General features: G+C 39.5%; 1 protein-coding gene across 3 annotated transcripts in view; it reads right to left on the reverse strand.

Annotated features, from left to right (window-relative positions):
• SLC24A2 (solute carrier family 24 member 2) overlaps positions 1 to 15,811 on the reverse strand; it is a 166,493-nt gene that overhangs the window by 62,285 nt on the left and 88,397 nt on the right. For all 3 annotated transcript variants that reach the window (XM_043546316.1, XM_037902044.2, XM_007061681.3), the window contains one exon: positions 15,019 to 15,127. In XM_043546316.1, coding sequence (XP_043402251.1) covers positions 15,019 to 15,127 — 109 coding nt within the window. The remainder of the gene's footprint in view (positions 1 to 15,018; positions 15,128 to 15,811) is intronic.

Below are 15,811 nucleotides of genomic sequence, written 5' to 3' on the forward strand. Positions count from 1 at the left end.
GTCAAACCAACCTGATAGCTTTCTTTGACAGGGTAGCAAGGCTTGTGGATAGATGGGGAAGAAGTGGATGTGGTATATCTTGAATTTAATAAAGCTTTTGATACCGTCTCACATGACCTTCTCATAAACAAACTAGGGAAATGCAACCTAGATGGAGCTATTATAGGTTGGGTGCATTACTGGTTGGAAAACCATTTCTGGAGAGTAGTTATCAGTGGTTCACAGTCAAGCTGGAAGGGCATGTCAAGTCGTGTCCCCCAGGGATCAGTTCTGGGTCCGGTTCCATTCAATATCTTCACCAGTGATTTAGATAATGGCATAGAGAATACACTTATAAAGTTTGCGGACGATACCAAGCTAGGAGAGGTTGCAAGTGCTTTGGAGGATAGGATTAAAATTCAAAATGATCTGGACAAACTGGAGAAATGGTCTGAAGTAAATAGGATGAATTCAATAAGGACAAATGCAAAGTACTCCACTTAGGAAGGAACCATCAGTTGCACACATACAAAATGGGAAATGACTGCCAAGGAAGCAGTACTGCAGAAAGGGATCATAGTGGACCACAAGCTAAATATGAGTCAATAGTGTAACACTGGTGCAAAAAAACCAAACATCATTCTGGGATGTATTAGCTGGAGTGTTACAAGCAAGACATGTTACAGTGGTGTAGCTGCGCCGCTATAGCACTTCTAGTGTAGACTAGCCCTTAGTCTTTTAGATTTTCTCCCTACATGCTTGTGCTATTCTTTTGTACTCCTCTTTAGAAATTTTTCCACATTTCCATTTTTTGTAGGATTCCTTTTTGATTTTCAGATAATTAAAGAACACCTGATGCAGCTATACTGACCTCTTACTAATCTGCCAATCCTTCCTTTGCATCAGGATAGTTTGCTCTTGTGCCTTAAATACTGTCTCTTTGAGAAACAGCCAAGTTCTCCTAACTCCTTTTTCCCTCAGATTTTCTTCCATGGAATCTGACCTAACCATTCTCAGAGTTTGTTAAAGTCTGCTTTTTAAAAGTCTATTGTCTTTATTCTGCTGCTCTGACTCCTCCTTTTCCTTAGAATCACATCATCTATTGCTTCACGATCACTTTCACCCAAATTACCTTCCTCTTTCAGATTTGCCACCAATTCCACTCTGCTAGTTAGAATCCAAGTCTAAAATGGCTGACCTTGGTTACTTTTTGCACACTCTGAAACAAGACGTTGTCCTCAATACATTCAAAGAACTTTTTGGACAATGTGTGTTTTGACATATTACTTTTTCCAACAGATATCTGGATAGTTAAAGTGCCCCATTACTTATCAGGTCTTGGGTTTTGGATATTTCTGTTATTTGTTCTAGAAATGCTTCATCCACCTCATCCTCCTGATTTCATGGTCTATATTAGACCCTCTACCACCATTTTGCCCATATTCCCCCCCCCCCTTTTATCTTCACCCAGACACTTTGGACTGGTCTGCCTCTCACCTCCTTTTAGACATTGGAACAAGTGTATACATTCTTGATATACAATGCAGCTTATACTCCTTCCTGTTTTCCCTGGCTGTCCTTCCTGGACAAGCTTTTCCCCTCTACAACCATATTCCAATCATGAGATTTATCCCACCAAGACTCTGGTCATAATTTTCCTTGTGTACGAAGACTTTCAGTTCTTTCTGTTTAGTCCCCTTTTGTGTATAGACATCCTATGACCCTATTGTAATTTTCCACTTTCCCCAAAACTTCCAGCCCTCTGTCAAGGTCACCATTTTTTATACTTACCTGTGGACTTTTGTAACCTGCCCCCTTTGAACTTAGTTTAAAGCCCTCCTCACTTGGAGAGTTAGTGTCCGAAGGTGTTGTTCCCCTTCTTCATCAGGTGGACCTCCATCATTTCCCAGCAGTCCTCCTTGATGGAATGGCATCCCAGGCTCAAAGAAGCCAATGCCCTTCTTTCAACACCATCTAGGCAGCCATGCATTCATCTGCATGTTGCATCTGTCTCTGCTTAGTTCCTTACCCTCAACTGGCAGAAAGGACAAAAACACCCCTACACCGCTGACTGCTTCACCCTTATTCCCAGAGTCCTGTAGTCTCTACTGATCTGCTCAGAATCACAGAATCATTAACATAGATCTCTTCTTAATTTTCCTTCCAGCAGAATCCACCTTTGAACCAAAATACTGAGCCATTTGCACCACATCATTGTGAAATGGAGGGAAGAAAGGGGGTGGTGAAAGGAAAATATAGAAAGAAAATTGGTACATGATGGGAAAATGGTACATGACTCAGTTAGTGAAGTTGAAATAAGCATTCAGTTAATGAACCTCTAGCCCCTAAAACATCTGTGATTCTACTTTCTGGAGAACATAAACATTTCTGAAAAATGTTCATCTCCAGATTCTGGGCCTCCCTGCTGATATTGAGAAGTATGGCCCAAAGGCAAACATTTCACAAATAATTAATAAATACCCCTTAGAAAATGAAACTCAGTCTTGTATTAGAGACTGAAGAGATTTTTCATACAACAGGATATACCCACAACTCCACTGTGTGAGAATCAGCAAGTAGCTGCCATTGGTAACTTATGTGTATTCTCCTGTGCCCTCTTGACCGTACGTGGCTTAAAGCTAGCCATGGAAAAAGAGAAGACCTAATATACCTAAAACCAAGAATCTTTATTTATCTTATCATTCTGGTCCACTCAAAGTCAAAGATATTCTCTGTACTGTCTTGGTGTTATTCAGCTGTGCAAAAGGGATGCCACAGAGAACTAACATAAGAGGTTCAGCATCACCTGTATGCTGCAGAGCTGTGCAACAAGGGAGGGCTGGAGGGTCAGTGACAAACACAGATCTAACAGCTAAATTACCTCATGTATATGGAAGGAAGCTTGAGAGACAGGGATTGAAGGCACAGCAGTGGGCTATTGACAGTGTAGTATTGACAGAGCTCTGCTGGTGCTCCCTGATCTGTGGAAGGGAATTCCATTCCTCTGACCCACAGATGAGAGAGGTCTACTGTATGTTCATTTACAGCTCTTAGGCCTTGACTACATACAAAAGTACCATTTCAACTATCTTGGAATGAGAGAAGAAAAAGCTATACCAGTGGAAGGCACCTTTATATTGGTGTAATTGCATCCAGACCAGGGATTGTACAAGTATAACTATATTTTTGAGTGGGCGAAGAAGGGGGAAATGACACCTCTAACCAAAATAGCTATACTGGTGTAAAATCTGTGTGTATACCAGTCCTTAGGCTCTGTGCTCTAAGGTGCTGATTCACCAAGTAACTTTAAGAACCTAAGTAGTCCCACTGGCTTGGGCCTTGCCTAGCTGCTAACTTGACTGGCTAAAAATCAAGGTAAAGCTGTTAAACTGTGTCTACATTGGTGTTAACTGCGATTTTCAATTGAGGTAAAGTCTCTCTATTGAGCTAACTCAAAAACATCTTTTCTTCTAATCTAGACAAGGCTTAATGGAGTGGAGAATCAGGTTTATGTCTGTATAAATAAGATGAATCTAGCTCTATGACTGAGAATAGAGGCTAAGATCTATTGAGAGATCTGTAAAAAAGCCTGGAATGTATTTTCTGAACAACTTGAAACAATTTATTTTGATAACTGTGTTTTGATTACATTGTCTTGTAGTGAAAAGGTGGTGGGTTTGGCACATGAAATGTAAAGAGTTTTGCAAAAAGTCAGACTCCTGAATGGAAATTTTTGTGCGTCAATATCCTACAGTTTTTTTTTTAAAGAAGTGTGTAACTGCATTTTGATTAACTGTATATTTGGAAGTGACTTTAAGGAAGTAGAGAACTATTTTTTATCTTTGCACATTGTTTATGGATTGGTAATCAAGATTTGCGCATTCATAATAGTCAACTTCTTCTTGGTTATATTCTAAGGTGGATTTCCCAGCACAATCCACCATACAGTTTTCCTATTTTGAGCATTTTTTCTCATTTATATCCTTAGTATTATAAGTTCTCATTTGTTTTTTAAAATTTTTTAAATGCTTTATGAGTCTTCTTTGCTTTTCATTCATGTCTCCTAAAAGAAGACAAAAGGTCAGAGAGGGAGGAGCAATAGAAAAAATTCATATCATGACAACAAAAGGGATTAGGTTCTCTCTCTCTTCCCAATCCCCTTTGCAGTCTCTGCTAGCCATGATTGCTTTTGAGGAAATTCAATTAGCTGATCAGAGATCTACCCCTAAACAAATGGTAATAGAGGCCACTTCAAAAGTTTTACTAGACACTATTCTAGTAGCTATTCAATCTAAATTTGAATCAAAGCTGGATTTGGTCTCATCAGAGATGGTAGATTTAGAACAAAGAACCACCACAGTTGAAAAAATCCTAAAGATCTAGCAGAGAAGATTAACAGAGCACAGGTGCAAAATGAGAGTTCTAAATCTCTAGCAGGGATTTAATAAAAGATAATACTTTTGTACATTGAAAGTCTATATAATCTACTAATAAAAGGATATTAGGCATTCTTGAATTTAAAGGGGAAAGAGTTATTTTGAAATAATTTCTTGTTTGTTCAATCTCACACCAAATTTGATCCCACTCCCCATCTTTTACATATTCCATAAACCTCTTAAGTCTTTCTTAGTTTATTCATTGTCTGTTTCATCTGTCTCAGATGGCATAATCACAATGACTGTGATATTGCTTTATGACTGGGAATGTATTATGACCATAGCATGCGGAAGAAAAAGAAACAATTTTTTTTAACAAAAAGATCTTATTTTTTTCCTGATATTTGCTGAAGTACTCAAAGCCAGAGAAGAAATGTATTGGTACAGAAGCCTAAATTCTTGTTAGACTTTCAAGCTTCCATGATGTTTCTTGCAAAACTTAGACTTTTCTACTGTGTTTGTATAGCATCTATCACAATGTGGGGCACTGGTCCATGAGTGAAACTCGAAGGTGCTATTGCAATACAAATAATAAATAGTAATTGTAAAAGTACATCTTTTTTTGCATCGATGATGCCAATGTCATCTCATTAACACATTTAAGCAAAAGTATTTAAGGGTACTGGGACAATATGCTCATTCTCTTTTTCTTTTATCACACCTTCTACTTCTTGTGTCATGTCACGAAGTACAGACCCATTATTCCTGGATGCAGAGCTTGCAGATGTGATCCTGCTCACATTGAAGTTAAAGGGAGCACCATCACTGTATTCAGTAGAAACAGGATCAGACCCCAACATTCTGAAGAGACATCACCCATGTGGCTCCTGCTTTTATGCTAAATAAACCAAGGAACCAATGATACTTTTTGACATTCTATTTTATTTCATAAATACTTTTAAAAAACAAAACAAAAACGGAACAAAACTAAAGCTCTCAGATACAAATTGATAAATCAACTCAAAATATTACTTCAAAACAAAAATCTCTGCACTATTCTAAAATATCATTTGCCTTGCACCAAATGCACATATCTTTGCAGAAAGTTCAAACTCTCCAGCTGTCAAAATGAGATTTATTTCTGATATGTACCACATGGAAAGCTAGAAATTCAATTTTCTATTATCTTTGGCTTTGAAATCCAAAGTAATGCTCTGAGATTCCCTGAGAAGAGCTATTTAGCTTGTTTCTTTCTCTGCTTTATGATAGGTATTAACAGGGCTATCTAAAATACCACCTGTAACTAGCCAAACACATTTGCATTTAGTTGCACACAATCCAAGATCTCTGTTTTTCCTACGTTGTTGCTCACCTTTTGGCTAAGCTAACCACAAACATTTTTCACATAGTCTTAGTTTTTTGTTTTTTTTGTTTTTTTTTTAAGTTTAAGGTGAACTAAAAAGTGTCTGGGATCCTAAACCAGTAACATATTATTTCTAGAGGCAAAAATTTCCAATAATTCCCCATTGAAGAAAAATGTCTAGAATCTCATTCTCCTTTGCTTTCCTGAAAAGTCATGAGGTTTCTGTGTTCAGTCTACAAAAACACTGAAAGTAGGGCATTTTGCTGCTTTGAATATTTAGAAGATCAGGGTTGGAAGAGACCTCTGGAAGCCCTCTAGTCCAATCCCCTGCTCAAAGCAGGACCAACACCAACTAAATCATCCCAGCCAGGAGTTTGGCAAGCCAAGCCTCAAAAACCTCTAAGGATGAAGATTCCACCACCTCCCTAGATAACCCATTCCAGAGCTTCACCACCATCCTAGTGAAACAGTTTTTCCTAATACCCAACCTAAACCTCCCCCACTGCAACTGGAGACCACTGGCTTCTTTGCTTTAGATGCTAGAGATCTCTTCAGATCTTTGCAGAGGAATGACAAAATCCTCAACTCAGTGAGATCTCTCCTTTGTCAATAAAGATCCCTGGCACATTTTAAAAGTTATAGGGATGCTTGTCTCAATGGGAACAGGGGAAAGAAATATCTGCAAGGTTCACCCTACGAATAGTTCTCCTCAACTCAGTTTTACATATATGTAACCATTAATTCTTTTACTAATAAAATGCAGGCACTTTTGTGATGAAAAAAAAAGCAAATATAATAAATCACAGCCTTTCAGCACCAGTACATTATATAATAGGATATTTTGGAGGTGGAGTATAGAAGGAAACAATAACTCATCCAACTGAAGAGATGCAAGATATAAATCTGGGAATTTGTGCAAGACACTGGGTGCAACTGTGCCCCATGATTTTTCAGGCAGAGATTCCCCTCTGTGTATGGGTCACACCTTTCTCACATGGCAACAGGGGAGTCAGCCATATGTATAGGAGCATTCTTCCAATTGTCCAGACTCCAAGCAGAACCCTTTGTTAGTCTGGAGATTCGTGAGTCTCAACAAGCTGGAAACGAGCGGACTGGGGAGGATGGAATTTGTCCTCCTAACAGCCCTGCAAAGATTCTGCAGGAAAATTAATATATCCTCAAGTTATATTAACTTTCTGAAGCCCCCACACCATGACTGAAATCCCTCTTTGAGTGGAGCACTTTGGACAGCCACCAGTAGGAGAAACCACAGCTACATTGCCAGGGAGTAGGAGGCAGAGCTGTCAAGACACAGAGCCTATGTGAGATGGGGCCTTTGCACAGATGGTCCTGCCTCTCACTGTATCTGTAAGATGGTGGACAGGTTCTACAGCCTGTTCCATGTAGGGGTTGGGAGGGTAGACCTGGCACCTCAACACAACAAGTAGGGAGAAATATTCGGAGAGTGAGCCTTGCAGCTATTTCCTTCCCCTGCTCCCATTGAGACAAGCATCCCTATAACTTTTAAAATGTGACAGTGATCTTTATCAACAAAGGAGAGATCTCACCAAAAAGATGGTATCCTCAATAACATAATGCCCATTAGTGGCAGGCAAGGGCATTGCTTCCATACTCATTTAGAACTACTGTTCGCATCATCAACCCTGCTTTCGACATCTTCCTGGGTTTTCCTAATCCAGAAAAGTGTCATTCTAGATAAGGCTAGAACCTTATAGGATCTGAGGTTTGACATTCATAAGAGAAAAATTCAGTAAAGGTAATTGATTCTCATGTTGTTTGCTTGAGACCAACTGGTGCACATTTTATTGGGGGTTCCTTTTTCCTTGTGGAGCTGATTAGAAATAATAAATCACTTATATCCTTTAGAACATGTCTGGATCATTTAGGTTGCATTTGATGATGAACAATTCTGTATCATTTGCAGTTGGCCTGCCACCAAAATTACACTAAGTGCTTCTTTGTTTTTGTTGTGAGAGTCCTTGACAGAACAACAGTTTAAAAAGGTAGCCTTTTTCAATAAGGGATTGAGATGCGGGGTAGGGATTTATATTCTTCATTAGCCTGACAAAGAAGGCTGAATCCTGATGGGCACACAGGCCCCTTACACTCTCAGAGTAACTGTAGCCACCCTAAATTATCCTGGGAATGGTCAGGTGGGCACAGTATGGAGCAGCTTCTTAGCCATGGAGCAGCCACTCATCCATCCAACGGGTGAGCACCGCTAAAGCAGAGATAAGCTTCCCATCACCCTGACAAGCCTTCCACAGGTTTCAGCCCCCAAGTCTCCCCTGCAGAATTCTTATAGAAGCTACTGTAACACTGGAGTTGCAATAAACAGGAGCAGCCTATACAGGGAGATGAGAGCCTCAAGGAATGTGTGGTCCCCAAAATGTTATCTGGTGGACGTGGTGGGGATGGTATTGGAGGAGTCTATGGTTCTGGCCTCTGAACCCAGTTGCTTGTTGGTTGATGGGCTGTTTCCTGCCATTCAGAACTGTCAGCTGGTACTCAGGGAGAGGGCACCACTTGGTCCCCTCACTGTCTGTCCAATTTGGACCCTCCACTGTCAGTTAGCTGGAGCTCAGGGATGCAGGGGGAGGCATTTTTTCACTGCAGTGTCACTTCCTGGCAACCCCCTTGCAATATATAGCACAGGGAGAACAGAGTCTTGGATTCCACCTCCAGGGATGGAGAGAAGCAGCTGCTGACAGCATGCTGGCTGTTGGTGAGGAGAGCCCCCCTCTCACCTCATGATTGCATGCAATATTGCTCTGTGGGTATGAAGCCCGGGCAGGCTGCAGAGTTTTGGCAGGTCTCTGCAAATGCTGAGTGTACGTCAATCAGGTTTTTAGATGGTTAAAATGATGACCATGGATTTGATTTTGTGAGTTGCTGGATACCTCACAGGGCCAGCTCACAAGGTAGCTACCGTGGAATCAATTCAGGAAGGAGAGGTAAAAGGGAAGGGATTAGGAACACAAAAATAAATCATTCGGTCTGATCTTTTCTTTGGCTTGTGGAGGCAATTTTCAAAGAAACAGTTTGAATGGTAGAGGTTATACTCTTGGGTGTTATTAAATGTAATGCCTGCACAGACTTTCTGATGTTAAAATAAATAAGGCAAACAGGCTCACGCTTACTGAAAGATCTGAAGGATCCAGATTTATAGAAATAGCCTATAGAATGTAGTAGGGATGAAACCAATAAGGTTATTGAAATCATTTGAAGCATGCTACGGGATATAATAGAGAATGATATCCCTTCCACAGAATTTTAAAATCAATGTATAGAATTTAATAGAGAATTATATCTTTGTTTTAGAATTATATGGGTTGGTTTAAAAATTCTATAGAAACATAACTTTCTCTTTTAAATCCTATTGGATTTTTTCATACAGCCTAGTGGTTTTTACCTCTTGTCTGGAGGAAAGATCAGCCTTCCTATTTTTTTTTAATTTGATGTTCAAAGAAGACCCCTGCTTCCCTGTATTAAATTGGTGAAGGGTCAGAATTTAGCATGAGATCTGTATTTCTAAATACAAAGTGTGAAAGGTAAGATAGAGGCACAATGAAATGCCCTTTTGTATATTACAAAAAAACCCATGAAAGGTCTTTGCAGACAGATCCTGAAAAGAGATTTGGCAGGTTTTTATTTCCAAACATAACAGAAACAAAACCAAAACAAGTTTCTTAGAATAACGACTAAGCCATAGTAGTATGGTGTCCAGAAGATTAAGACACTCTATCTGTGAAGCACTTAGATACTACAATGATGGGCGCAATAGAAAACCCCCAAAATAGATAGATATGGTAGATGGCTTGACCTGTGTAATCACTGTGATCATTTAACAGCAGTATTTGAACAAGAAAGAAACCGTAGAGACTGGCAAGAGGCTAGCACACAGGAGAAGAGGAGGGGTGGGATATTCATAGACCTATAAATTGCTCCTAATAAAAATAAATTGAGGGATTTTCTGCCGCTTCCCAGCAGTAAGGCCCTGATCCAAAGTCCTTTAAAATCAACAGGAATCTTTCCACAGACTTCAATGGCCCTTGGATCAGGACCTAATTATATATGAGTCAGTACACTGAGTCTGATCCTGCAGCCCTTGCTGTCATGAATAATATTGATACAAGTAATTCATCTGACTTCACCAAGACTATCAAGTGAGGAAGGGTTGCAAGATCAGCACTTAAGCAGTAACGAATTTGGCACAGGACATTTCCTAGAGATTAATGACTGGCTGGGAATAGTTGATGGCCTGAAGCACAGCCAATCATTAATCTTAATCCCCAGGAAATGTCCTGCTGCAAGGTCATTATTGCTATAATAAGATCAAAATGGGGAAAAAAAATCAATGCCACATTGATTTTGTTTTAGTGATGCAATTTCAATTACTATGCAGAGATCATTTCTAGCTAATGAAAGTCCTGTACACTTGCCAGACAGAGTGGTTAAACTGATAGCAGTGAACATCTACACTATGGCCAAGATTTTCAAAAGCAGAAGCCTAAATTAGGCTTTTAAATCCATATGTGGAAACCTGCCTGATTTTCAGAAGTGCAGAGCACTCAACTGCTCCCACGGATCTGAGTAGCTGTTATTAATTATTATTATCATTTGTATCAAACCCACATGTGTATTTAGCACTTCGCAAAACAAAGAGTCGGACAAAATTCCTGCCCCCGAAGACCTTACAATCTAGAATTCAGATACGACATAACAAGCAAAGGTGACAACGAACTGGAGGGAAATGTTGTGAGGAAGGACAGGATAACATCAGTAGAATCATGTGGTCGTGACTAATAATTCATGTATATTTTGTTGTGAGTAAAAACTGCTTTTGTTATTTTTTTAAAATATAATTTATTTCTTGTTTTCTTCCCAGAAGAAATGAAGTTTTAGGTGTCTGAACAGGTAATAATGGTGGCTTCACAAGTGAATTATTCAAGAGTGAATACTATTAACTATTTTCACTTACGTACATTAGGTGCCAAGGCAAATATTAGGTCAAATAGGTCAAACTAACTTTTTTTACTTAATAGACCAACTCTGTGTGTGCATTCAGACCCACATCTGCTGACTTCAGTGACAAAAAATAAGATTTGACTTCTTTTCACTCTTGGTAGCCTTACAAAGCCATCAGATGTCTGGGAGAATGAGCTGGATTCTTTTCTGGCACATCCATTTTCTACACATTGTTTACTGAATTACAAGTGCAGAATTTTTATTACTGATATTGATATATGAGTGAGAAAAATAAAATAAAAACATGTCTTGATTTTCTAGTTCCAGTGTGTCAATGTTGTAGAAGGTTTAGTAAAGATCTGTAGAACTCTCCATGTGTCTGCTTTACAAACCTCTTGGAATGCAGAAGATCTGAAGCCCTGAGACTGAAGTGTCTCTCTGAAGAAGTTTGAACATAAACTTGGGTAAGCCACAGCAACGGAATATGAAATCAGATAGTTATTTTCACATGCTTCTCCCAGACACAGGCTAAACAGTCATTACTATATTTATGGGCAAACCAGGGTTAAAATCCTTGTCCTATTGAAGTCAATGGGAGTTTGATATTTGCACATGCAGATAGTCATTATGGTGCCTAACTTGTCATCTGTACATTAAATTAGTGTGGTCTATCACAGTAATTACATTTGCAAATGTAGGCATGCACTTCGCAGACATTTTTGCTTGTGCAAGTAGGTTTCTACTTTTTGAAAATTTAGCCCAGTGTGTCTCTATTAAATGAAACAAAAAGGTGAATAGACTTTTTAAGAAATCCAGTTGGAAGCCAAGAGACTGTTCAATTTCAATTTGTAAAGAAAAATCATGCCAGGATGGACATGAAGGCATGGAGGAAAACATAGGAAAGGTGACAGAGATGGTGGAACACTGAAGGAAGCTTCCTCGGATATAATTTCAGATTACTGCAATAACCACTAAGCAACGCTGTCTTAAATAGTATTGACTAAATGCTTATTTTACTAAAATAGATTAACTACTATATACAGCCAAACATTATTGAGTTATTTGCTATTACATGATCTGATTTTTAAAAGAGCTCAGCACCTACTACTCCCAAATTAGAACACAGATTTAGAAAGCTCTCCTTCTGAGACTATTCTAATGAGAGGATCCTAAGTTCTTCTTTGATACATGTTATATGGAGCAAGCCTTGAAATGGGGAAGAATCATGGACAATGGTATTGTCATAAATATAAAGGGAAGGGTAAACCCCTTTAAAATCCCTCCTGGCCAGAGGAAAAATCCTCTCACCTGTAAAGGGTTAAGACGCTAAAGGTAACCTCGCTGGCACCTGACCAAAATGACCAATGAGGAGACAAGATACTTTCAAAAGCTGGGAGGAGGGAGAGAAACAAAGGGTCTGTGTCTGTCTGTATGCTGCTTTTGCCGGGGATAGAACAGGAATGGAGTCTTAGAACTTTTAGTAAGTAATCTAGCTAGGTATGTGTTAGATTATGATTTCTTTAAATGGCTGAGAAAGGAACTGTGCTGAATAGAATGACTATTCCTGTCTGTGTGTCTTTTTTGTAACTTAAGGTTTTGCCTAGAGGGATTCTCTAAGTTTTGAATCTAATTACCCTGTAAGGTATCTACCATCCTGATTTTACAGAGGGGATTTCTTTACTTCTATTAAAAGTCTTCTTGTAAGCAAACTGAATGCTTTTTCATTGTTCTCAGATCCAAGGGTTTGGGTCTGTGGTCACCTATGCAAATTGTTGAGGATTTTTACCAAACCTTTCCCAGAAAGCGGGGTGCAAGGGTTGGGAGGATTTTGGGGGGAAAGACGTGTCCAAACTACGTTTCCCAGTAAACCCAGTTAGAGTTTGGTGGTGGCAGTGGAGATCCAGGGACAAAGGATAAAATTTAATTTGTACCTTGGGGAAGTTTTAACCTAAGCTGGTGAAAGTAAGCTTAGGAGGTTTTCGTGCAGGTCCCCACATCTGTACCCTAGAGTTCAGAGTGGGGGAGGAACCTTGACAGGTATATAGAGGAATCAGCTAGGCCTGGCAAACATATGAAGTAGGGCTAGGCAAACAGGTTGTAGATAAATAAAAACTGGATGATCATCAATCTTACTTCTGAATCTTTGTTGAGGCCTGTATTTGGGTTCAGTTAAGAAGTCCATGTGACTCCCTCTCCTGCCAGAACCTTCCAATTTTCCCTTGGTCTTCAGTCTCTCACTAAGGCCCTCCCCTGTTGACTGGCTCTCCCTAACCCACTTTTCTGCAGCAATCTACGTAGCCTCTGGTAACTCCTACCTTTAAAAATGAGTTCAGGAATCCCATTTGTCTCTAGTCCCAGGTGCCTCCACTTTGAATTTCTGTATGTTCTAGCATGTGATGTGATTGGAATAGTTAAATCAGAGTGTGCAGTAGCACAGATGCAGCTAGGGACCTACAAACTTATCTTTAAGGATGGGAGAGGAAAATGGAGGGGTTGTGGGGAAAAAAAAGAGAGTTTATAAGCTGTGGTAGTTGATATATCAAGTTTCTGGAGGATGGAAGGCCTGCCTCAGTGGTGGGTGGAGATAGGACCTGAGTTGGGATTGGGAAAGGAGTTGAAACATTGATAATATCTGCTTGCTTTGATATTAATAGATTCATATCTATCCTCTTGTATGGTTATTCAGGTGAAGGATTCCAAGTGGGTTGCTCCAATATGTTTCCTATGAGCCAGTTTACTAGTTATGATAATAGGACTGGGCACAGTCTGGGACTGACTGTATGCTACTTAAAGGGACAGACTTTGGCAGTTACATAACGCAGCATCTATTAAATGAAGAAGTGCAGCCTCAGTTACATCAACAGAGAGAACCATAGGGCTTCTCTAAGACCAAAAGCAGTAGGGGCTGCTTTCAGGTGGATAGGTTCATATGATTTGTGTTCTTAGTGTCCCTGTGGTAATGGTATAATTCTAACAAAAATCATAGCCATATTTTTTTGGCAAATTAAAGCAACAAAGGGTTTGGATTTGTACTACAAACCTTTCTGAGAGCAGAATTAATGGTGTGGATAACAGAGGAGCTAAAATATCACACTTTCATTTTGCATAATGAGTGTTAACTTGCATGTCTGGAGAGTGAAATGGAATGGGAGATTTACTGCTTCAGAGAGATGCAGAGCTGGGTTTATTTTTTTATTTTTTTTTATTGTGTGAAAAATGTTTGCAATTTAAAGACATACCTAGTGAAATCTGATTTCTTGGTATGTATCATGAAAAGCAATTTAAATGTATTAGGGTACTTCATATATTTTATAATCACTCAAGTTTGGAAGTGATCAGGGCTTTCAATATTCTTAGAGATTTAGGACCATTTGAGCCATTCACATCTTTTAGGAGGAATTATAACTTTGAAAAACACATGATTGCAGAAGACATACCTTATTGCAGCAGGGAAAAGTCATGTAATCGGAACACACACTTCACAAATAAATACCTGGGTTTGGATTTTTGGAAATCCACCTGAAGGGAGTGGTGGACAAGGTGACACTCAGATTCAGACCAAACCAGTATATAGTTATGTTTTCCATCTAGAGGATCACACAGTGAACACATTACTCGGCACTTTGATAATATCAGCAAAAGTAAGTGTGTGTGTGTGTGTGAGAGAGAGAGAGATGAGTGAGTGAGTGAGTGAGTGAGAGGGAGATGGAGATGGGGTGGATGTGTGGGAGGGCTGGGGGAGGAGAGAGTTGCAGATCAATAATGGCTCTGAGTTGACTGTGGATAATCGCATTCTATCTGGTCTCAGTGAATATCCATCCAAAGCCAAGACTGCAATGTTTCAAAGTTGTCTACATTCCATATTACAAGTTAGTTTCATGTTTAGCTTCCCTGTGATATACTGACATCAAAGCTAGGAATGGAAAATTGACATCCCACACAAGTAGCAGTAAAAAACATCTTTCTAATTTTCACATCCCTGCCCAACATGAACTCTATTCAAGCCCAAACTAGACAGAGAAAGAGAGAGAGAGAGTTAGTACTTACAGTGCATCCACCAGACAGTTATAATTATTATTGGTATCACAGTGAAAGCAATCCCTATATGTCACAATCCTTCATGGGGCTGTGTATACTTTGGCATTAGAGTGCAAGCCCTCTCTCAGAGATTGCAAACAGCAAAAAAACCAAAACCAAGCAAACCAAAAGCAAAAAGAAAGTAGTTCAGGTACAAACAACATTTTTGTGAGTAAAGGGGAAAATCTTTTTTTGTTTTATACAGCAAAGAAAGAAAAAAAGTTATTGGGATACCTTCGGCAAGTGGGTCAAGCGTGTGAATCATCAGCTGAAAAATGCTGTTTCTCATTAGACTGTTGTGGAGAGATGCAGAGCTCCCGCCTCGCTGGAGCCGTGGCTTGGTCTGAATGAAAAAAGAAAAGGAATTTAGCCTTTTCTTGAGAATGGATCCAGTTACACTATGAGTTGTATTCATCTCCGAGTGAAAACATTTCTGATTTCCACTGGTCACATTTTGTACTAAGCAATATCACGTATACACCCCCTTTCGCCCCAAAGGATCCACTGGTCATTCATCAGTAGACTGGGACTCAGGAGATGTGAGTTCAATTCCTGGTTCTGCCACAGACTCCCCCTGACTTGTTGGGCAAATCAACTGACCCCTCTGACTTTGTCCAGCCTAGGATTTAAGGGCGTGTTGTTAGAATGTTTAACTAATATGTTCTAAAAGTCTAACATAGACAAGGCAGTGTAGACGTTGTGTGCTAAATTTGTCAAGTTAAAACCTAGGGGGGATTCTTTTATGGGAGAGAAAGAGCAGCTGACTGTCATGGCAATCTTTAGTTTCACTGTGAAACCGTTTAGCTCTGTCCTGAAGTACATCAGCTTCTCATTTCAAATGCCTGCACTCCATTACAGACCATTAGATATCCTCAAAATGATGTAGAAAGGTAAAAGAAATCCCCATCTATATGATAGCATCTTAGACAGGCCTTAGGTCAGTTATAATAACAATGTGTGCCTCTGCCTATGGTTTTCCATCAGATGCTGTTGGCAAGGTTGAAGAAAAAAAAAGGACTTTCAGAAT

This window comes from Chelonia mydas, chromosome 5, assembly GCF_015237465.2.
Source record: "Chelonia mydas isolate rCheMyd1 chromosome 5, rCheMyd1.pri.v2, whole genome shotgun sequence".
Taxonomy (NCBI): Eukaryota; Metazoa; Chordata; order Testudines; family Cheloniidae; genus Chelonia; species Chelonia mydas.